The 24,121-nt window shown below is 32.1% G+C and overlaps 1 protein-coding gene across 6 annotated transcripts in view; it reads right to left on the reverse strand.

Moving 5' to 3' along the window:
* The window catches only part of LOC143045807 (uncharacterized), a 32,499-nt gene extending 13,916 nt beyond the window's left edge, over positions 1-18,583 (reverse strand). For 4 of the 6 annotated variants that reach the window (XR_012969030.1, XM_076218582.1, XM_076218583.1 and 1 more), the window contains exons 1-14: positions 18,104-18,406; positions 16,813-17,014; positions 16,251-16,365; positions 15,089-15,352; positions 13,912-14,026; positions 13,252-13,376; positions 11,024-11,125; positions 7,954-8,077; positions 7,074-7,243; positions 4,280-4,437; positions 3,622-3,818; positions 3,027-3,268; positions 2,357-2,455; positions 887-1,054 (exon numbers count right to left, since the gene is read on the reverse strand). Coding sequence is in view for 5 of the 6 variants with exons in the window: in XM_076218582.1 (XP_076074697.1) it covers positions 887-1,054; positions 2,357-2,455; positions 3,027-3,268; positions 3,622-3,818; positions 4,280-4,437; positions 7,074-7,243; positions 7,954-8,077; positions 11,024-11,125; positions 13,252-13,376; positions 13,912-14,026; positions 15,089-15,352; positions 16,251-16,365; positions 16,813-16,927 (1,994 nt within the window). In the remaining variant the exon portion in view is untranslated. Of the gene's footprint in view, positions 1-886; positions 1,055-2,356; positions 2,456-3,026; positions 3,269-3,621; positions 3,819-4,279; positions 4,438-7,073; positions 7,244-7,953; positions 8,078-11,023; positions 11,126-13,251; positions 13,377-13,911; positions 14,027-15,088; positions 15,353-16,250; positions 16,366-16,812; positions 17,015-18,103; positions 18,407-18,475 lie in introns of those variants that run through there. The other 2 variants (XM_076218581.1, XM_076218579.1) reach the window with 2 other exon arrangements.
* Between the last annotated feature and the right edge of the window lie 5,538 nt (positions 18,584-24,121).

Raw genomic sequence — 24,121 nt, forward strand, 5'->3', positions numbered from 1 at the left:
CAATATGCACGTGTTTATTTACTGGTAACATTCCCAATTTCTGTCTCTGCGATATGGAACACAGAGAGCATAACTGGGAACCAGTATGTAAACAAAATAAATTTTCTATGAATATTCAATTACTCCCCAAAAGAGGCGTGTTTTGAGAAACAGCTGTATTTACAAAGTGCAACCTATACCATAATACGTCCCGTCTAAAAGACGACGGGCGTATACAAATTCAATAAATGGTCAACTCAATGAATTACAAAATCTAGATTGTAGCTCGATAAAAGATATGAAAACACCTTTAGAGTTGTTTGTTATACTCTTAAAGACAGCTAAAATATCAAGAATCAATACATTATTTTGAATAGAAGAGGAAAAATTATAATTTTGTATCAATTTTTATTGATATTTCTACCTTTTTGCAGATTTATCTTCCTTTTTCAATGTAATTCTCCATAGGAATTTAAAATCAGGATTTTTTAGTCTTCCTCAAGTAAGATTTTTATGGGACTTTTTTCTGTGTATATTTGGGGTATAATGCTCAAGATCAAAACTTAAAAATCTTCTGTCACAATTACTTTAAGGTAAGGGTCAAATATTTGCTAGATTAACTTGACTATTAGTAAGTTCACCTGACAGTATCATGCAATGAAAGACTTGAACATGGCAGAATTTTCAAGTGTCAATATCTGATTGTTCCTTACAAAATAGGAAAGTCTACCTGAATAGTAGCAAGTATTATTGTCAAAGTAAGTGGAAAAGAATTAAATTGTGGTGGAATTTTGATTTATTATTCTTTTGATGTCCAATTGATATACACCCCACATCACCTTTTATTTATGTAAAAGCAAGGTTTCTTGATTTTTTAAGAAAAGTGCCTTATTCCAAACTTTTTTACCTGACAGAACTACCAGCCTCACTTTCACTCTGTTCTGATGGGGCAATAAATTTCTGTTCATCCTCTTTGTTTAATGGGAGAGTGAACTTCTGTTCATCGTCTTTGTTTACTCTGACAGTATAATAGTAATCTTTTCCTTGTTGTTCTTCTTTCAATTCCCAGTCTAAACTGAAGTAATGACATACAGCATTTATATTTGTCATTCAAACAGTTCTGTATTATCATATAAAAGTTTATTCATTGTATTGCTATGAACATGATTGCATAGGATTGAAGATTATGATGCAAATATTTGGAAACTAGAGCCTGTGTCGCTCACCTGTATTTACTGATGCTTTGGAAATCATGTAAAATGAGGTTAAAATCATAATTTATAATATAAGATATCATTAGATACTATAATAATATCTAAGATAATAGCAAAAAACTGCAAAATTTCCATAAAATTACTAAATCTGATGAACAGATTTGCTCTAAATGCTTCAGTTTCAGAGATATAAACCAAAATCTGCATTTTACCCATTGAACTATTTTTAGCCATATCTTGATTCACTGGCAGGAACATCGGACACATTTTTTAAACTAGATACTCTTATGATGATTGTGGACAAGTTTGGTTACATTCTGTCTTAGTAGTTTCAGAGGAGAAGATTTTTGTAAAAGATTACAAAAATTTCAGAAAAATTGGTAAAATTGACTATAAAGGACAATAACTCCTGAAGGGGTCAACTGACAATTTTAGTCATTTGACTTATTTGTAGATCTTACTTTGCTGAACATTATTGCTGTTCACAGTTTACCTCTATCTATAAAAATATGGCGACCATCTTGGTTGGTTGGCCGGGTCACCAGACACATTTTTTAAACTAGATACCCCAAAGATGATTGTGGCCAAGTTTGGTTCAATTTGGCCTAGTAGTTTCAGGAGAAGATTTTTGTAAAAGTTAACGACGACAGACAACGACAGACACAAAGTGATGAGAAAAGCTTACTTGGCCCTTTGGGCCAGGTGAGCTAAAAATGATCGCTTATAGACACTCTTATAACTTAATAACTGTTGTTGAAGACAGTAAATTGCTGTCTAAATGTCTTTTTTTTTTGTGGTGTATGGATGTCAAGTTCCTTGATCATATATTCAGCTATATCATTTCCACTGGACAAATATTACAGTATAAACGGAATAAAGGGTATAGAATATTTGTTCCAACAGGAACATATACTATGAAATATTTATAACAAAGGTTCCAGGGTAACAAATATACATTGACACAGTTTCTATCTTATTAACATACCTTTCAATTTGTATTCAACAGTAAGGAGATAATAGATTAAAATATAAACGACTTGAATACAGATATCAATGTACCGCTAGAAAACAGATTTTAATATAAATATTAAAGCCTTAATAGATAATACTTCAATCTCATATCCCCACATAGACTCCATCATTTAAAATTGTTTTTTACTTACTCTTTATGATTGAATTTCATTCTGTCCACAAATCTTAATCTGTCATCCTGCAGATAATCAGGGGAAATGGGAAGTTTACTGGACTGGTTATTGTTGAACCTAAAACAAACATGTCTACAGTCAAATTTTCTCAGTCCTCGTTTGTAAAATTAGGTACCCATTATGCTCAGACTTTTAAAACTTGTTCAACAACAGAAATTAATGTATATATATATATTGATCATGTTTGATGACAGAATGTTGATCGAAACAACAACAATGCATGGACCTTAGTGTAAGTTAACAGAAATTTAATAAAAAAACAATTTAACAATGTTTGTGATGAGAAGCTATAATTCATAATGTTGCTGTTGTTGTAAAAGTACTATCTTGACCACAAAAAAATAAATCTATTTAGCAGAAAAATATAGAAAAAGGAAAAGGAAAAAAATCAAATTTTTCCACGGGGTGCTGTCATTCAATTTTGAAAAATTCCATGAAAGTTTTACTCGACACAATTAATAAAAATAATTAAATTTCAAGATGAACAGCAATGTGAAAGCTGTTTCTATGATGTTTGGTAATTTTCTAGTATTATCTGATAGTTATCTCATGTACATCTGTTATAAATTGCATGATTCATTTAAAGGAAACACATTACATTCAAGGGATTGCCTTAAAATCTTTATACCTCATTTCCTTGTGATGATCATCGTCAAGCAATCTTCTGGGAGTAGATTCAGCTCTAGGGGATTTACTTATAGACCTGTCATGTCTTTTAGGTGATGGGGAGTTAATGTGTCTTTGATCCCTTGGTGTGTTACTTTGAGATGTTTCCCAGGTCTTTGGAGGTCTAGCAGGTTTAATTACAGTTTTTGAAGGTTTCTTTTCTTCCTCAATTTTCAATAAACTTTCCATATATTGTAATACATTCTACAATCAAATAGTTTGTAGTTTGAAGATGGCTTTACTAACATCCGATAGGGAACAGCTTAGTTTCAGTGATTAAGTCTTTAGCACAGGGACTATATATAATCTTAAAAACATCTCACACATTCTGTATGTGATAAGAAAAAATGTTTGCAGAAACAATTAAATCAACAGAAAACCAAGGGCGTATATATGCTATATAGATATGCCTCTCAAAATGTTTAAGATATATTTTATAAAATCTAAGACAATCCAAAAATAATAGATTCTGTCGTCTTACATCGATTGGTCTAAAAAAAAAAAAACACTTGAATTTTTGGTTATAAACTTTTTTGCTGCACAAATTACGTAGTCACCTGTTTAGGAATGGTTAGGATATTCCTGATATTGTACATCTGTAATTTACGATGAAGTGGGTCTAATTGTAAGCAATGCTTCAAAATCAACATAAACGCCTCTGGTATCCTGTCAGTCTCTATTTCTAGCTGTTCTCTCTCCTTCAGTATCTTGTAATGAACAGTTTCTGTGTCTAATTTTCCCCAGGGAACTTCACCTGCAAAAGATTAAAATCAAAATTTCAAGCCTAGTTGAGTGCCATAAGGACATAAGTAGCAATATTTTTAAACACCAAATTGAATCAAACTCCTTTATTTGATTTAAAACATACCTTTTTAAAGAAAATTTCAAAACTTCCATAGGGAACACTGAAAAGTGCATGAAAATTATTACAAAGTTTCAGCATAACAAATTTCTATTTTCCTATGTCTGTTTGATTTAATGTCATAGATATTCGATTATGTAAATCATTGATTTACCTTAATAAGAATGATTTTTTCATTTTGATATTAATTTTCCTTTGCCACATTATTGGAGAGCACTCTGCACTAATTTCTACATCAATCAAAAGAATTTGACTTTTTATATTTGCAAAACTCAAACGATAGTGGGACTAGAAAGAAACTGATTTAGTTTTCTCACAGAATAAAGTTTAATCTATTGTCAGCTTAATCTTACCATGAAACATTTCCCAAATTACCACAGCAAAACTATAAACATCTGAAGCCATTGAAGGAGAACTTGCATTCATGATCTCTGGGGCCATCCAGTTATATGCCACATTTTGGTACATGTTCTGGTTCACAAAACTTTTAAGTCCAACATCTACTTTTTCACTGTTTCATAAAAAAAAATCAAAATCAATGATCTGTTACAGTAATTCTAGCTCAAAGCCCAATTTTAACTAGTCTACGGTTAATTTGTGATTTTTCAATCTATTATCATAATGTTAATGTTGTTTGCAGATATTTGTTATTGATCTACCAATCGGTCCCATTGTTATGATTAACACTGTCACCTAAACTTATTGTCATGCTGCATGTTTTTCGGGAGAGATCCGTTTGCGCCAAAAATGCGTCCTTTTGCGCCACAACTTTTTTTCTCCAATGCTAGGTTTGCGCCACCTGTTTTAAAATTACATGGTATCATTTGCGCCAAAAATAAAACATACGATTGCGCCAATTAGAAGAAAAATGACTTCCCTCCACCTTTATTCAGACTTGGAACCGGCAGTTTACATGGCAAATGTTTCCTTTTCGAATCATACTTTCTTCTTACTGCTATTGCATAGGTACTTCCTAATTTGAAGTATGAAGTAGCTTGTAACTTCACTTTATTGTCCAAAAAGACAAATATTGAAGGATGAAATGCAGACCAACCCAAACATCGTCGGACCGCAGGTCATGACCTGTAAAAAACATGAAGGTCCGCCACTATCCTGTGAACTACAGGACCTCCTGTCCTGTACATTTTTTGCAGCATGCAGTATTAAAATTGGGAAAAATGTGTTGCTATATCAAACACAAAATATGGTTTTCCTCCCGAGATCAATGAAAAGCATTTGTCTTTATATTAATTAGGATCGCGGAAATACCCTAGTCATATATACAGATATATATGGACAACACAAATAGTAATCCAATCAGAACACAATAATATAAAAAGCAGCCAATGAAATCACGCTTCCATTGACACAAGGCGAGATTTTCTTGTCAACTATTTTATGCATTCCCTGAAAATCGGCATTTCTAATATGACTTCTTCTTTTTTTTTAAAATATTATAAGACAATTTTAAGGCTCACTGGCTTGTTCCCTACTGCCTAAACCTTTTCAATTTGAATATTTTGAAAATTTTGTATCTCGATTGTCATGTCCGTTGCGTCAGTTTCCGGCATTTCTTTTTTCCCCGGTTCATTACGCATGCGCCGGAAACACATGTTGTAAACAATAACATGAGTTTCCTCCGTTTTTATGATGGGGACGTGCCTGGTCAAAAACGGAAGGCCGATGATCCAAGTACAGCACGCCAAAAAAAAGTTGAGACATGGAAAGCGTACGAGGAAAAAGTAAAAACACAAAAATACTGAACTCCGAGGAAAATTCAAAAAGGAAAATCAAAAATCAAAAGGCAAAATCAAAAGTCCAAACACATCAAACGAATGGATAACAACTGTCATATTCCTGACTTGGTTCAGGCATCTTCTAATGTAGAAAATGGTGGATTGAACCTGGTTTTATAGCTAGCTAAGCGTGGTGTCAGGAAATTTTGTGACAAATGGAGAGAAGGTAGAGATTGGTTGACATTCAACAACAAAAATGAAACTGGCATGACTTGCTCATATTGCATTGAGCTGTATAAAAATGGGAACACATCTACACCTTCCAACTTAAAAGGACAAAATACTTGATTATGCCAAAGAGGAATAAATTTAAATAAAGTCTTAAAAAATGAAGTTTTATTCAATGTGATTAAACATGCAAAAGTGTAGTACAGGATAGTAGTTTTGGTTACTTCATTTATCATAGTCAAAGCACTCAGAATGCAGGATTTTGCATCTTATTTTTCAAAATTTTTCTGAGGGGGGCATGCCCCCAGACCCCCCTAGCATGTTCGCAGCACTTTGCGCTGCTCAATAGTGATAATAAATAGGTCCTGTAACAGAAAGAAAGGTCCTGTAAAAAATATTTGTTACTGGACCTCATGACCTGTTAAAACAATTTATGTTTGGCTGGGTCTGGCAAATGCATAAAACAGTTCATAATAATTCCCCGTGGAATGCTTCTGCTCCATTACTAGTACGTCTTGCGTTAGATAGAGTTTCAGCCCATACGGATGGTGGGAGCAAAGCACTGTGTTATCATTGTTGGTGGCTAAAACATAATCAGCAAAAGCTTATAAATTCTTCTGTTTTGGAATATCTTGTATTAAATATTCAGCAAAGCAATAAGTTTTCTTCTCTCTCTGTACATGGACTGTCTACTGCATTTCAAGTAATTTTTCTCCAGATGCTTATCTTCACGGCGAAATATCTCAGATCATATGATACTTTTTAAGCCAAAAATAAGAATAAATATTAATCATTAATATTTATGATAGATATGTGTACAGGTAAATTGGCGCAAATGAGTTTCTATTATTGGCGCAAATGATACATTTTAAAAACAAAATTTGGCACAAATGATACCCCTGAAAAACAGTAATTGGCGCAAAAGGACTGCTGCCGGTTTTTCTTACTATTTTGTAGTTTTACCTCATGCCATGATATGCAATGAGTTTGGTTTCTTTTTACACAAAAATAAAACATTGGTATCTAAATGTGGATACCAATTATCATTTCAAGACTTTGTATATTTCTAATTTCTGAACTGGTAATACTGGATTTTGCAGTGCAAGGTTAACCATTAATTTCCATTGTTAACATTTGAGATTATGCATTAAACTGCATTATCATTATCTACCCTTTAACTTACCAGTCTACAACATATTCAAAGTTGGCTAGTTTAGCACAATGTGGATTCACCAACATAATCGCATGTGATGTCACAAAACAATGGATAACATTCTGTTCATGCAGGAAAACCAAGGCACTGCTGATCTGATATGTTATGTCATGAATGTGGCTACTTGACAGTCTTTCTAGCTACAAAAAAAAAAGTTAATCACAGTAGTATCCAATATTAAATTCAAATGATCTAGAATTTTATTAATAGCTAGAAATTTTGGAGAACCCGCATCCCTGCCCTGGATCTATATCACTGCTAAATTGACAATTAACACTAGCTAACCTTATTGAAACTATTGAAACTAATGACTCAAATTAATAACTAGCATTTTTATTTTGGCTATGATAATGGTGCAATATTTTGCAATTGGATTGAAAGATTCTAAAATTGTTTCCATAATTGATATACTTGTTTACAAAAGCGTTATGCTTATGCAAAAATGTCAGTTGTAAAGTAATATCATTTTTTTATTATTATTTAAGACTATCATATGGTGTTTGTTTACTGTTGAAGACCTATACTTGCTTACATCCATGTCATTTGGTCTCTGGTGGATATTTGTCTTATTGCCAATCATACCAAATTGTCATATTTTAAAGAGAATGTAATATTACTGGTATTTCAGCCAGTAAGCAAAGGCTTTATTCAAACTTATACGAACTGTGTAATATCTATTTACATAGTTCTCTTGCAAAGAGGAACATTCTATGAATGAAATTTAAAAAAGATATATATACAAATCAGGGGAAAATTGATCTGGTAGGATTGAAAATATTTCAATAAAAAGATTTTTTTTTTGGGAACAAACTGTTTCAACACAAGAAGAAAAAAACATTTAAAAACATACCTTTTGATGCAGAACTTCATACAAGGAACCTTCATCTATTCTTTCAAACAGTAAAACCATATTTTCTAAATTGTTGGTCTGACACACTCCCATTAACATTAGAATATTAGGATGTCTTAGTTTACTGCAAGAAGAGATCATAGATTGGGAATTTAATTATACAAATTAACAATAATATCTGTTTAAGGAGGTATCATGGGTACAAAAATTTCAGTAAAAAATTGAACATTTGTTTTTTCATTACAAATTTTATTTATTACACTATTAGTTATAACTTTATGATATGGTACAAAAATCAACCCCAAAAAAAGGGTGAGACTATTGAAATGTTTATATTGAACAAGAGGCTCTCAAGAGCCTGAATCGCTCACCTTAATTCTTTTGGTTAAATCTCTCATCAATGATTATTTTGGCTTTTCAATTTATTTAAATGTTTTTTGGATCGTCCTATTTTCTTCAAAAGCCAAAAAAAATAATCATTTTCTCCTATGTTCTATTTTAGCCATAGGAGCTATGTTTCTTGACATACAAGGAAATAAAATATAAAATTTATACTAGATACTCTGAAACTCATTTAGCCTAAGTTTGGCTGAAATTGATACAGCAGTTTCAAAGGAGAAGATATTTTAAAGTAAGTCAACATGATGAACAAATTGTGAAAAAAGTCTTTAAAGGGCAATAACTCCTTAAGGGGTCAATTGACAATTTTGGTCAAATTGACTTAATTGAAGATCTTACTTTGCTGAACATTATTGCTGTTTACAGTTTATTTCTATCTATAATTATATTCAAGATAATAAACAAAAACAGCAAAATTTCCTTAAAATTATCAATTCAGGGGCAGCAACCCAACAACAGGTTGTCTGATTCATCTGAAAATTTCAGGGCAGATAGATCTTGACCTGATAAACAATATTACCCAACGTCAGATTTGCTCTAAATGCTTTGGTTTTTGAGTTATAAGCCAAAAACTGCATTTGACCCCTATGTTCTATTTTTAGCAATGGCGACCATGTTTGTTGATAGATCATAACTTCGGATACAATTTACAAACTAGATACCCTAAGGAACATTCAGTTAAAGTTTGGAAGTATTTGGCCCAGTAGTTTCAGAGGAGAAGATTTTTGTAAAAGATTACAAAGATTTACGAAAAATGGTTAAAAATTGACTATAAAGGGCTATAACTCCTAAAGGGGTCAACTGACCATTTCCGTCATGTTGACTTATTTGTAAATCTTACTTTGCTGAACATTATTGCTGTTTACAGTTTATCTCTATCTATAATAATATTCAAGATAATAACCAAAAACAGCAAAATTTCTTTAAAATTACCAATTCAGGGGCAGTAACCCAACAACAGATTGTCTGATTCATCTGAAAATTTCAGGGCAGATAGATCTTGACCTGATAAACAATATTAACCCATGTCAGATTTGCTCTAAATGCTTTGGTTTTTGAGTTATAAGCCAAAAACTGCATTTGACCCCTATGTTCTATTTTTAGCAATGGCGACCATGTTTGTTGATAGATCATAACTTCGGATACAATTTACAAACTAGATACCCTAAGGAACATTCAATTAAAGTTTGGAAGTATTTGGCCCAGTAGTTTCAGAGGAGAAGATTTTTGTAAAAGATTACTAAGATTTACGAAAAATGGTTAAAAATTGACTATAAAGGGCAATAACTCCTAAAGGGGTCAACTGACCATTTCCGTCATGTTGACTTATTTGTAAATCTTACTTTGCTGAACATTATTTCTGTTTACAGTTCATCTCTATCTATAATAATATTCAAGATAATAACCAAAAACAGCAAAATTTCCTTAAAATTACCAATTCAGGGGCAGCAACCCAACAACGGGTTGTCTGATTCATCTGAAAATTTCAGGGCAGATAGATCTTGACCTGATAAACAATATTACCCCTGTCAGATTTGCTCTAAATGCTTTGGTTTTTGAGTTATAAGCCAAAAACTGCATTTGACCCCTATGTTCTATTTTTAGCAATGGCGACCATGTTTGTTGATAGATCAAAACTTCGGATACAATTTATAAATAAAATACCCTAAGGAACATTCAGTTAAAGTTTGAAAGTATTTGGCCCAGTAGTTTCAGAGGAGAAGATTCTTGAAATAGTTTACGACGACAGACGACGACAGACGACGGACGACGACGGACGCCAAGTGATGGCATAAGCTCACTTGTCCCTTCGGGACAGGTGAGCTAAAAAGCTTTAAATTATCTTCCTTTGATGCAAAAATGTCATTTTTTTGCATTGAAATTGAAATATCTTTTTTAACTCATCGGTGACCTATATTTTTTATTATTGTTTTTAAATAAGCTGTACATAAACTAAATAATTGTAAAATTTAAGCGATTTCTGTAATTTAGTTCTTTTTTTGTTTCGATATTACCTCTATTTCTCCTATTAGTTCAACAGAAAAAATGACATTTATAACAAAAATTTATGCTTCTTTCAGAGGCAAATTGTGAGCTTAAATGAACGGTGACCCCATTTTTTTTATTTCATTTATCTATTAAGTATATGATACAGTTCATTTATAGAAAAATATAGCGAAATCCTATATAAAAAAAAATTATTGATTTTTACCTGCAAGCCCCCTTAACAGATAATTTTTTAATCAGAGAAACTGGGCTTGACATGTCCAACTGTAATTATATATATGCAAAATTGAGAACAGAAATGGGAAATGTGTCATAGAGACAACAACCCAACCAAAGTGCAGAAAACAGCCCAAGGCCACCAATGGTCTTCAACACAGCAAGAAAATTCCACACTCATGGATTTGAATATCAAATCCCTTACAAACTTAATGTTCACTGATCTAAATGTTGACCTTTATATGCAGGTTGACTGTACAATCAAACCAATTGTTAGCCTTATAAACAAATAAAGTTAGGTGCACTTGTCACCAAAATGTTTAAGGTAAATAAAAAAGAATGGATTTTGGTTAGTCCTGTAGTATTAAATATAGTTTTTGCATGTTTCAGTTAAAAAATATCATACAATTTATTATGTAAGTAGGTTTGGTAAGAAATTTATTTTTACCCAATGTATTCAGCTTCTGTTATTAATAAATCTACTTCACCACCAGGGGCAGCCTCTCTGTGTAATCTTTTAACTGTAATCTTTGTATTTTTCCATATCATACTGAAAATATGGTTGATAAAAAATACATTAGTTTAATACACAAAGTTGTTTAAAAAGTTGATATTTTTGCCTTTGTCTATATCGACAGTTGAATGTTTTATATAAACCTGCTCTTAATCATGTAGTTCAGGTCAACAATAAAGAGAAATTTGCAGATTCGTTTGGCTACTATTTGTACATTGCAATAACATCTTCTCTATCACATTAAAAATTTCTAATTACAATTGAATGCTTGATTATACCATTTCCTTCTGAATTTTCAAAAGGTTATATATATTGTATAGAAATTGTGAAATTCAGAATGCCATGTAATCTAAACTGTAAGATGGCAAGAAATTTACATCAGTTTTAAGGTTTAAAATATTCTTTACATTTCTACTATACACATGGAAAAAAGTATTGCAACACCAAATTGAAATTGAAATTAAAAAAACACTTTTTATTTTTTTGTGATATAGTTTGGTAAAATAGAACAACTTAAACATTATTTAAGTATCACCTGAGCTTAATCAATAAATATCGAATCGATAAGTTTTTATCTGCACATGCAGCTACTGTACCCGTAAACAGCAAAACAGATGTTTTCATCCTCATTGTTTTCAACACATTAAATAACCAGGTTTTTAAAGTTATGTGATTGACACCTTGTATTGGGTCCTCGACAACTCTAAACTGCAGCAAGAAGGCATATTATCAGCATGAGAGAAGCAGGGATGTCGCTGTAACAACTGCACGTATTGTTGGTCATCATCATTTCACTATAAGTCGTTTTGAGTTAAAAATAAGGCACTAAACGATGTTCAAGACCTTCCGAGATAAAGAAGACCCCCTATACCATTTGCAAGGGAAAATCAAGCATAATGAAGGTTGGTCAGAAGGAAACCCATTGCATACAATACAATCCTAAAAAGAGAGTGGTGGGCATACAGGAGCTTTTTAAGGGAGTTCGCTTCTCAGTTTCAAAGTAATTAACTTTTCAAAACACTAGTTTATATAGATAGGGGATTAATAAATAAATCCACAGAGCAAAAAAAATATATAGGTCACTGTGCTTGTTTACGAGATATTAGCCATTGGAATTTTGGCGGGAAAATATTCTCTCTTGACTTTTCATAGCTCTATCATTGACAAGTTGAAGTTCTCAAAAACTGATAAAAAGTAATTAAAAATTTATGAGACTTTTACAGATGGCTTATCATTATACATGTAAAAGAATTACAAAATAAAAAATTGGGGTCACCGGCAAAATTTCTTCAAAGCATTGAAATGGATAAAACCAGAGGATTCCGAAAATCTGACAAAAAACTAAAACATGACAAGCAAGCTTCCTTAACAAGAACTGTTCGTGATCGACTCATCGCTACTGGTTATCGTGCGATAAGACCATTTCAGAGACCTTTGCTTACAAACAGACACACAGTTTTCCGTATCAAATGTAGTGCAGAGCTCGCTAAAGTTGAAAATTAGCATCGTGGAGGAAGATCCATTGTTCCAATGGAACTCGGTTCATCTTCCTTGGACGGATCGTAGCCCGGATTTGAACCATATCGAGCATATATGGAACAATATTGGGCGGTACGTGCGCGAAAGGACACCCCAGTTCAAACACATCATGTAAAAAACAATGCTCTTCATCAGAAATGGTTGCTGCTACCTTAGCAACAAATAAGTCGATTTTTGGCAGGAATCAGAAGACGTTTAGATGCGGTTATCCGTTTGAACGGAGGCTGCGCACAAAGTACTAATTCTTTGGCGTATAACGATCAACCATGATGTGAACAGTCATCTGAAGATTAATTTTGAAATGTCTGACATTGTAAGGTTTGACTACAGTAAAAGTTGTAAAATGCATTTTTTTGTACAAAAAACACTTCATTTTGTTATTAAAATTGTAGTTATATAAATATTTTTTTTTCAAACATTTTTTGTTCGTTTCAATGCAAATGTTATCATAAACTATGTTTCAAAAATATTATACAAATATTTTATTATATTCCATTCAAAAAAAGAGGCTGATTTTTCAAATTTTTAAAAATGAAGGTGTTGCAATACTTTTTTCCATGTGTATATATTCATCGAGTGTTTTTGTTAAATATTGATGACCTAAATGACCATAATTGACTTACCTTTCCATCACCATAAAAGCACCATTATTAAAGGACAGTCCATGGGAATCATGCTTCAGTAAATTTTCACTTACTAATGGCAAAGTACATATTATACCACTAAAACTGTCCCCATCTTGATATACCTAAGAAGTACAATAAACATTTTTAAACATCTTTATTTTGCATATAATGTTCATTTTCATTAAAAAAAAATCAAATTCAAAACTGAATTTAGTGATCAGTTTTGACTATTAAAGGTATATTTCAGAAAAACAATATCTGAGGTTGGAAAACAATTTTGTTTTTATATGGTGATCACCCATTTAATTGCATTTTACACTGCATACATAACCCCACAACTTGAACTTTGTGACCTGCCCCACCCAAACAAAATTAATAAAGTTCTATCATCCCTCCTCCTCCCCCCTTCCCATTTATATTTTTTTTTCTGGAATAGCCCTTATGCATCAGCTTATATAATGGTGAATGACTTTATGATAATTGTAAGCAACATTTCATTACAAACCAGACCGATCAATCTAAGCGGTGGTAGCTTGGTTAAATTCAACCTCTTATGCCATTTATTGCTTCAAAAATACTAAGAACTACAATACTTTAAGTATAAAAGTAATTTCATTTTGTTACAGGCTAAAATTATAATTCTGGTATATAACTTACTTTTCCAAATCCCATACTCTGACAACTTTTCATCTGATGATCTAAGTTCACATTGCTGTATCCTGTGATTTTATCTCTTATTAATTTTATTACAGAACTTGTTCTAGAGGTAATTCTGAAAGGATAAACAATTAGTCTTATGCCTTTCCTATATTTAATCAAAGTAAAAAATAGTTAAAAACAGAATTAGTGGTTGCTTTAAATTAGATAGCAAGGTGGTTTCTACCTTGTTAATCTGTGGTTTCTGTTATGTTGCCAGTTCACATGTATATGGATTATAGGCTTTGTAGGATTTAAATTATGTAAGTATAGGGCCGATAATTGTTTAATGGTGAATAAACCATATGTTGACCTATAGTGTTTTTTTGTGTTGTTGGGTTGCTTTCTCATGGATACCCTTACTCCTATTGTTCATATAGATTACAAGTATAATTATGCAGAAAATAAGAGAAAAGTGTACTAATAGAAAAACTTACCAAACTAATATTATTGTTTCTTGTATGAAAAGTGAAGATCAATCGTGGGAATATAAACAAAGACAAAACAAGGGTTTAGAATTTTTTTTAGCTAGCTGTTGTTTCATTTAAATGTTAATCCTAGGAACTAGAAAAACAGACAGGTCAAGAAAGGTCCTCCTTGCACATCATTGTGTTGAGCACGGAAGCAAATGATAATATTGATGCAAACAAAGCAATATATTTCAAGGGAGTTCAAATTTTGACATTAGGAAATCATTTTAAAAAATTTATCATATACATGTACTTTACTTTTTTCTGCAAATTTAACACTGGGAATACATTTGAAATATCAGTCATATTTATTTTTCTTTGCAATCCTATCACAAAATGATCTTTCTGAAAATGTGTGATCTTTAAGTTACTAAAAACTACATCATATGCTAAGGAAAAGGTTTTGCTTCAAGAACTTGATTATTTTACTATGACTGAAATCATTTAGGTTGAGGTCAATCATTCCTTAGATAATCAGTCTGACAGGTTTCAACTATGTATTGGACCAACAATTTATTTTACTGCATTTAGAAGGTAGCAGTGTGATAGGAAAAATCTAGCTTCGTTTAAATGTCACGAGTTACTAAAGTTTGACAGCAAATCAACATATCTGAATCCTGAATTTAAAACTACATGTTAAAAGAAACAACTGCTGATTTCCAGCATACCTATGATTATGACGTGGACCATTCAACGAAGCTCTAAGATCCCTTCCTGACTTTGTCAAAGCAAATAGTCTTGTTTTCTCTAGGAATTCCAACATTTTCATTCTTTTTTTCTGTTCTGGCTGTAGAAATGCAAATTCTTTGGATGATCTTCCAGTAGAATCATGCAACCTTAAATCTCCACCAGCAGCTAACAGTTCATTCATTATGTTCAAATTACAAGTGTATGCAACAACATGCACAGGTGTCATACCATTGTTACTTCTCCTGAAATAATAAGTAATACACACATACATTTGCATTAGACAACAAAAAATCATAAAAAAACATCAATATAATTTACTTTTTTCTTAAAAATTATTTTATATCTTACAACTGAATTTCAGAAAAGAAGTTTAAGCTTTATTCATCTGGAGACTAAGACAATGTTGCCACCTTTTTTTAGAAAATAAAACTGCCAAAAAGTCAGAAAATCTGGTCATTGTTTATAAATAAAAGTAAAGCAACTAATACCAAGTAGTTAGTACGGTATAGAGGGTTATTTTCGCTCTGCGTAAATTTTCTCGGATATAACAACATCGCCCAAATAATTTTGTCAAATTCAAGGTGTACATGAAAAAGTATTGATTAAAGTTTTAAATCCGCCCAAAATAATAATCGCCAATATATTTAAAATAATAATCGCCAATATATTTCATATGTATACCTTTTTCAATGAAAATCTTGAAATGTTACACCCACGAAAATAACCCGCTATACGGTATGTTGAATGCTTCATGATCAGAATGTTTTAGTTATTTAAAAATCTTATAAATAAAGTGTACTTTATGTAAATATGAATGAAAGTAAATATTGGGTATATGTAGTCAAAAAGAATAAAATCATTTGGACATCCTGAGATTCACAAGGAAGAGAACATAAAAGAAGAGTGAAATTTGTATAACAAGTCCATGTTTTAAAATTTACAAGACAAGAGTTTAATCTTAACTTTTGGGACAGATGAATAGGGGTAAAAATAGATCCCAGTTTTATTGAATAAGGGCTTTTAAATTCTGTGTAACTGTATGTGCATATTCGTACCCTGTTGGGCTAAGCATAAAGAGTATAGACTATCAAAGTGGGAATTGAAATGTTTACAATATCTTTGATGCTCATAAAGTCTTACTCATTAGGATTTGCTCCAAATTTCATGAGTTCTTTCACAACAGCTTCTTCATCTAAATAACATGCACAAAACAGAGGTGACTGTCCCAGACTATTTGGATAATCAACATGAATACCTGTAAATAACGTGACAAAAATTTTACAATAACAGCTCTGTTAATCCTGTTTAATCATTATTGTAGAATGTTGAGTCTTTAATATCAAGGTGCTACAAAATGTTTTTATTAACATTTTCCTTTTATTTAATATCCCATATATAAAAAACCTTAAAGGTAAGTAAAATGTCTTCTGTAAATGCATAAATCAAATTCATTTGGTACCTGGTAAATAGTTGTCTCATTGGTAATCATACCACATCTTGTCACCAGGATACTACCTTTACAATGATCAAAATAAGTGTTTGTCAAACTGCTATATAACCAGTGTAATTTTTCTGATTAAATGGTTGGTTAAAATTTTTATATTTTTGTCAAAGGGTCAAAGTAAATATTTTGTCAAGATTTTAAGAAAATTAAACTAGCCAAATTAATTTTAGTTAAGGTGTTGGGTACCACCTTAAGTACCTTTGTCAATAATTTTTCTTAATCTTCTTTTATTTCCATTTCTTGCAGCTTGATGAAAATCCCAGCCCAATTTGTCGCCTGGTTCTACTGATCCAAGTTTAAGTATGCCCTCCATTGAATAAAAGCCAAAAGTCTAATATCTTTCTATAATGCTGTTTGCTCCAATACTGTACATATAGGTAACGTTACCAGCTTTAAAAATCTGAAATTTTAATGCATTTTCTATTCATTACCATCGATTCAAAAATACTAAAATGTATCCAATGTAAGCATAGGTATATATAATAAAGGACACTTTTATAACAGATATTTCTGAATACTTCATAATTTACTCCTTTTATTCTATCTTAATTTTAGCTTAAATGTATTTAAAAGTTTATAAAATATCCTGACAGGGGGAGTCATGATTCAAAGTAAATGTCATTAAGAATGTTGATAAATTAAACCACAAACATTTGAGTTTCCTGAACATGCTGAAATGCTTAAGAGATACTTTGGCCATAAACCTCTTGGAACTGGGGTTAAAAGCATCAAAATAATGCATTTTTATTCGCTTAAAATCAGAATTTAGTTATTCCAAGGTAAATAAATGAAATTGCATACTCTCCATCTCATGGGTTTTCATGCTATCATAAGAATACATTATGATGTTTCTGACGTCATTATATCCATACACCTTATCATGCTTATCACTAATCCCGGTTGACCCGGCCGCTTGAACTTTTGACGTCAACAACAATCACTTTTCCATTGCGGCGTCTGATATTTTGTTTTATGACGTCAAAATTTTACGGGAACCTGTGTGATTTCCAGCAATGGCGGACAAATAGCGATAAGGTGTATTGAAAGGGCCAAATAAAATAATATATGTGTTTCCTATTACATATTTGAAAAAAGTAGGTAGGGATTTCTTTTTTTGCATCGTCTGTAGGGGAGACATTCTGACTTTAACTGTGTTTATCAAAAAATGACCAAAAACTTTAGGGTAAGCTATTTTTTAGCCTAAAAAATAGGGTGGGGGATACTGTAAATAGGAAACACATCTTTTTTTTATTTCAATATCTGGCCTTGTGTAACATTTACGACACAAAAACATATGATATGGCCATACAACAATATCTTAATGATAAAGGTATGAGAAGCAACCTTTATTACATTGGCCAAATGACCATGGCCAATGCTTCTTGGACTAACACGTCCTGTTTCTTCTATTTATATCTTATTTATTTTACAAAATACTTAAACGGGTGCAAAGATAGGTTTTTACATATTATTATTGTGCATATCTCACATTCAGTATTCTTATAGTTAAGTGCAGACGTGCCAGGTGCTGGCGTTGATGACTTAAGTCGTTGAGTGGTTGGTTTTTGTTGGTTTTTTTTGCGTGTCATGTATCAAAACAACTATCGTGGAGACAGAGAGGTTGGCCAACTCGGAAACTGGTGAGATCTTTAGAATTTTTTCCTTTTAGGTATTATGAGAAGAGATTTGTTTACATCATGAAAGTGAAGTAACTGGATTGATGTTTGCACTGCATCCCAACTTGAGTTGAGATTTCCAGACGATTTTTATCGCTCGTGCACATTGCCGCTTCGCAAACTTTTAGAAGGGACGTAACTCGGAAATATAGCTAATAACCAAACAAATAAGTAAAATAAAATACCTAATTACGGACACGATGTTTCAGTATCTTCTGCAAGCAAAGTTTCTTTGGACAGTGTAAATATTCTGAAAATCGGAGAAAAAAAATTAAGGTTGTTTAATATTGATTGAATGGTGTGACGTTACGCACGTTATTACGTCAATACTGTGTATTCAACAAGTCCGCACTAATAAACAGATTTTCTATAAAATCATACTACAGTTAAGATATATTTGTATATAAAACTTATATCCATAGACTAGACAGGTAAATACTATTTCGAAAAAAAGTGCAAATTGTTTTATCATACTTTACTATAGTCTAAAATAAGGACAACATATTGACAAAACGTCAAAAATATGCGTGTCAGACGTAACAGACTATATACGCATAATAACTTAAGCAGGGGTGTTTGTGTTCTTCAAAACAGTGTTATATCCACGAAAATTCGAATGAATGATATGCTTTATATATAAAGTATTACAATATTACTGAATATGCGTTCCTGTAACGATCAACGCTATTTTTTGGTAAATAAAAATAGAGGTCATCATGGTTAGATTTTGGAAAATGTTAAGTTATCAAAATTTGTAGGTTTTAAAATATAAGATTATATGATATTTCGTTTGTGTAAATTATGCTCACAAAAGTACATACATAGACCATATCAGAATCGAATTTTTGCAGCACTCACACTTCATATAAAAATGCAACGGCTTCTGACAAATGTCTTGCAAGATGTCCAATGTCGGATTTTGCCGCTTTTTACAAATAAATTGGCATTTGCGACGCTATTCATTGAAAAATTAGATTAGTTGCATGCTACATAGTGCTTTTCCGTAATTGTGCTTTTAACTTTGCAAAACAGCTACATAGTTTTTAATAATTTGCGTAGTCAAAACGACTTCGTTTTCAAAGAAATGAAATGTCTTGCAAGTTTGTCCACTGGACGATTTTCATACGTTTTCAACGTTGTCTATTCTGGGTACGCTATTTATGGTGGATCATCTGTATATTTCCTCAGACAGAATTTTCTTGATGGTCAGATATACTATCAATAAGACCACAAAGTATTAAAAAAAAAAATCCGATGACTGGGGTTGTTCGTTTAGATGAGGTTCTTAAGTTGTGAAAAAGTTAGTATCATGAGAGGATAAAAAAAATCCTCTTTTTCAAATTTGGGAAGCGTAAAACTTCGATTTTTTTTTATTTCTCTGCAATAAGATTCATATGTATAGAACTTGAAAGTAAAAATGAAATTGGGCCTAAAGCGTGCCATTGGCTATATACACCTCTCCACATCATACAAAGCTTGTAAATATATGAGATGAATTATAATAAACCTTTTATTTCTGACAATCGTTTCATTTCTTAATCTAATTGTACCGCTATTAGTAAATTGAATTTTATAAGCAAGACCCGTTTAACTTGTAATTCCCGACAAACTTTTTATAGTAAAGCAAAATATATATCTTCCCCCCTTTCGGATCTAAATGGGGAAACATTTTATGTCAATTGGTCTCTGGTAGAGAGTTGTCTCATTGGCACTCATCATACCGTATATATCTTCTCATTTCATATAGATTTATGCATTACCCAAATACGATATATTTTGTTGTTTGTTGCTTACGTTACTTTCAGTGGGAAATATTTCATGCATATATTCAGTACAACTAATCATTAAGAAGTATCCATATTGATATGCAAAACAAAAATTACAAGCGAAATAAAAAAAACTTATTCTAATAGATCATGTAGATTAAAAGCCGTAAACATACATATATATATTGCTCAAGTTGTGGTCCTTAAGATAAAATGTGCTTATATTTTGCCAATTCTCTTAGACCGACACTCTGAGTTGTTTGTCTATAAGTCATTTTTGTTTGTGAATGTGTGTGCTTTGTACTAATCTGATGGGTCAATCCATTTCCTGTCAGTCATTTAACAGTTCACCCGCCTGATTCAGCCGTTTATTTGCTGTCCGAAGACATGAGCCTGAAATTCTGTGACTGTCTGTTATTGCTGTCTGTCATATTTGTTTACTGAATTTGTTATAAATCCGGTTGTTGGTTCTCTCAGTTAAGTTGTTCCACATTTGTCTTAATGGGACCTCTTATAGCTGTACTAGTTTGCCAATTGTTGAAGGGCGTTGACTGGCCTTTCGTGTGTATTTTACCCAGTAAACATACCATTGTCACGTGAAGCTGCTTGCAAAATCAACCCACTGCTTAGTCTTGAATATGTATGACATATTTTCCACTGGACATTAATGAGCGATCAAAAACCAACCGAACGACATAAGTTTCGATGAAGTTTTAATTTGAAACAGTTTACTTTTTTATATTTAAGAGACTAGAAGCCCTGGATTAATCATAACTCGTATATCTTGTATACTCTTTGACACATTCCGCATTTTCATTAGTCATCTATAAAAGGCCCAGTATGTCCATGTATTTTTGGATAGCTGCGAAGAAGCACATACAATTTTCGGCGTAGCTTGATAATTATCACAAGTTCTTGTGAGGGAAAAAATGCGTGCTTGTTGTCATTAAGGACCACTGGTGCAGTGGCGGATCCAGGGGGGGGGGGGGTTCCGGGGGTGCGCACCCCCCCTTTATTTTTGCCGATCAATGCATTTGTATCGGGACATATGTTTTGCACCCCCCCCCCTTTGCACCCCCCCCCTTTGCCCTGGGTTAGCACCCCCCCTTTCGAAAATTCCTGCATCCGCCCCTGTCAGGTGTGTCCAATGAGTGTCTCGCCTGCTTGACTGATCATGAATATTTTTTTGTTGGCAGCTTAAAAAAGAAAGTTCTACAACAAAAATCGCATAAACTTTACATTATCCATTATCCATGACAATGAGGTCAAAGTAAAAAAAACCGCTACAAAACAGACATGTACACCAACTATACTTGAATTATTTCTTGAAGTATCTAAGAGAAAGCCTTAATCAGGAAAACTTAACAGTGACCGATGAACCATGAAAATTAAGTCAAGTCAAGTCAGATGATAAATCACGCCAGGCAGACATATGCTGCACCTAACTTATAATAAACAAGCAATTAACAAAAAAAATATACATTTTTAGTGAGCAGTCACTTGACCATGCAAATGAAGTCAACGACAATAGATATAACAGACAGAATGTTCGTAACCGTTAAGGCATCACTATACAGTCAGGAGTCTACTTCGTCAAAATTATATCCCCATTACGCCAGTTCATTTTCACAATCGTAGAAATGGAAGCCATTGTAGGGATGACGCGCTACCAATATTGCTCTTGGAAACCGATAAATTTATCCACATTACACCATTACGATCCTTATATTATATTAGTTGTATTTTAAAAGACAAATGTATCAACTAGCTAATGAGCATCAGTTAATAATCTTGTCTGCATTGATTCAACTTAAAACTATTGTCTGATCGGTTGTCAGGTGGAATTTTCGAAAATTCATAAACATTTAAAAAAAATCTAATTAAATATTTCGTGCAAGGGCAGACTAGATTTTTTTAGTGTATGAAGACTATAAACCCTAGTAATCACACACAAAAAATTAGAAATTTTCGAAGATATGCATTTTCATCATCCAACTTGAAAGACTGTTGTCAAGTACTTTCAGTAAAAAAATAGCTATTCGAACACACCTTCTCTGTTTTTGTGTAGGTATTTCACTTGACCCATATATTTCATCTTTTAGGGTGCTATAAACAGTTTCGTACTAAAAACTAGGGGTTATTCCCCGTCTAAAAATAACCATGGAGGAAAACCCCTGTTTATTTACTTACTTGGTGAAAAAGTATCATGTTTTTTGTATTTGATTGTAAAAAATAGTTAATTAGCTTTCAATTAAAACAGGTTGAATGATTGAAATAATTTTAAAAATTATATTAAATAAACATGTTTCAAGGGGAGACAACACTGTAAACAGTCTGTTTTTTTAGCAGTGAAAATTGAAAACTTATTTGCAGCCACTGTAGCTCTTTTCGGAGCAGGAAACCGTACCCTGAAATAAGATTTTTTTGAAAGGCCAGGTAAAAACCTACAAAATTCATACAGTTTCGATTATGAAAAATGTGCATGGATCATGTCTTCATGGGTGTGCACTTGACCTGATTTCAAGTTTTTTATGTTAAAATTATACCTTTTTTCCCCCATGTTCATTGGATGAAATTTTTATAATATATTAAAAGTACACATTATTTTTATTTCATTATAAACTAGAGAACATTCTGATTCCAGTGATATCTAGTTTTATACATGTATCTTTATTAATCAGTCCACCAGTAAGGGTCACATATGCATGGTCCCTCAAAACATGACGTCATAGAAAAAAACTGTTGATTGCACCCTTAGTACTGTGATTCTTTTGTGTTATAAAGTCAACCTGTAGCTTTAATATATAACCAGATGCTCCGCAGGGCGTAGCTTTATACGACCGCAGAGGTTGAACCCTGAACGGTTGGGGCAAGTATGGACACAACATTCAAGCTGGATTCAGCTCTAAATTTGGATTGTGATTAAATAGTTGACACAGCATAGGTTTCTGACACAGAATGAATGTGTTCTAATGAACTTAAAATTTTTGTTTTCTCTTAGAGCAATTCACTATGCTGTTGAATATTAATCCTCTCAAAAAAATGTTTGAAGAAATTTTCTTTTTTATTTATGAAATTTCAAATGAGAAAAATTGAACCCAATTTTTTTAATCACATCCCCCTTTCCATTATTCCAAAACTAATCTCAATTAAAATTTCTAATGGAGTTTGCAACAATAACTACTCATTTAAATACATCATAAAATATTAAGATGTAAAAAAACTGCTTGTTATCACTGAATGGTAAAGATTATTTTAATTTATCAGTTGGTAGTTAAAAGTGAATATACATTGTATATTGTATATAACAAAGATTTAAGTTGATTCTGGACAAAGAAAGATAACTCCAATTAAAAAAAAATCTTGCTATTGCACAATATTTTGCAATTAGATATTTCTTGCTTACTATTCTGGACAAAGAAAGATAACTCTAATTTAAAAAAAATTTGCTATTTCACAATATTGTGCAATTAGATATTTCTTGCCATTGCGCAATACTGTGCAATTGAAAAGACTTGCTATTGCACAATACTTAATATAATAATTTTAGATCCTGATTTGGACCAACTTGAAAACTGGGCCCATAATAAAAAATCTAAGTACATTTTTGGATTCAGCATATCAAAGAACCCCAAGATTTCAATTTTTGTTAAAATCAGACTAAGTTTAATTTTGGACCCTTTGGACTTTAGTGTAGACTAATTTGAAAACAGGACCAAAAATGAAGAATCTACATACACAGTTAGATTTGGTATATCAAAGAACCCCTTTTATTCAATTTTTGATGAAATCAAACAAAGTTTAATTTTGGACCCCGATTTGGACCAACTTGAAAACTGGGCCAATAATCAAGAATCTAAGTACATTTTTAGATTCAGCATATCAAAAAACCTAACTGATTCATTTTTTGTCAAAATCAAACTAAGTTTAATTTTGGACCCTTTGGACCTTAATGTAGACCAATTTGAAAACGGGACCAAAAGTTAAGAATCTACATACACAGTCATGACAGTTAGATTCGGCATATCAAAGAACCCCAATTATTCAATTTTGATGAAATCAAAC

The sequence above is a fragment of the Mytilus galloprovincialis genome, chromosome 9 (genome assembly GCF_965363235.1).
Source record: "Mytilus galloprovincialis chromosome 9, xbMytGall1.hap1.1, whole genome shotgun sequence".
Lineage (NCBI taxonomy): Eukaryota > Metazoa > Mollusca > Bivalvia > Mytilida > Mytilidae > Mytilus > Mytilus galloprovincialis.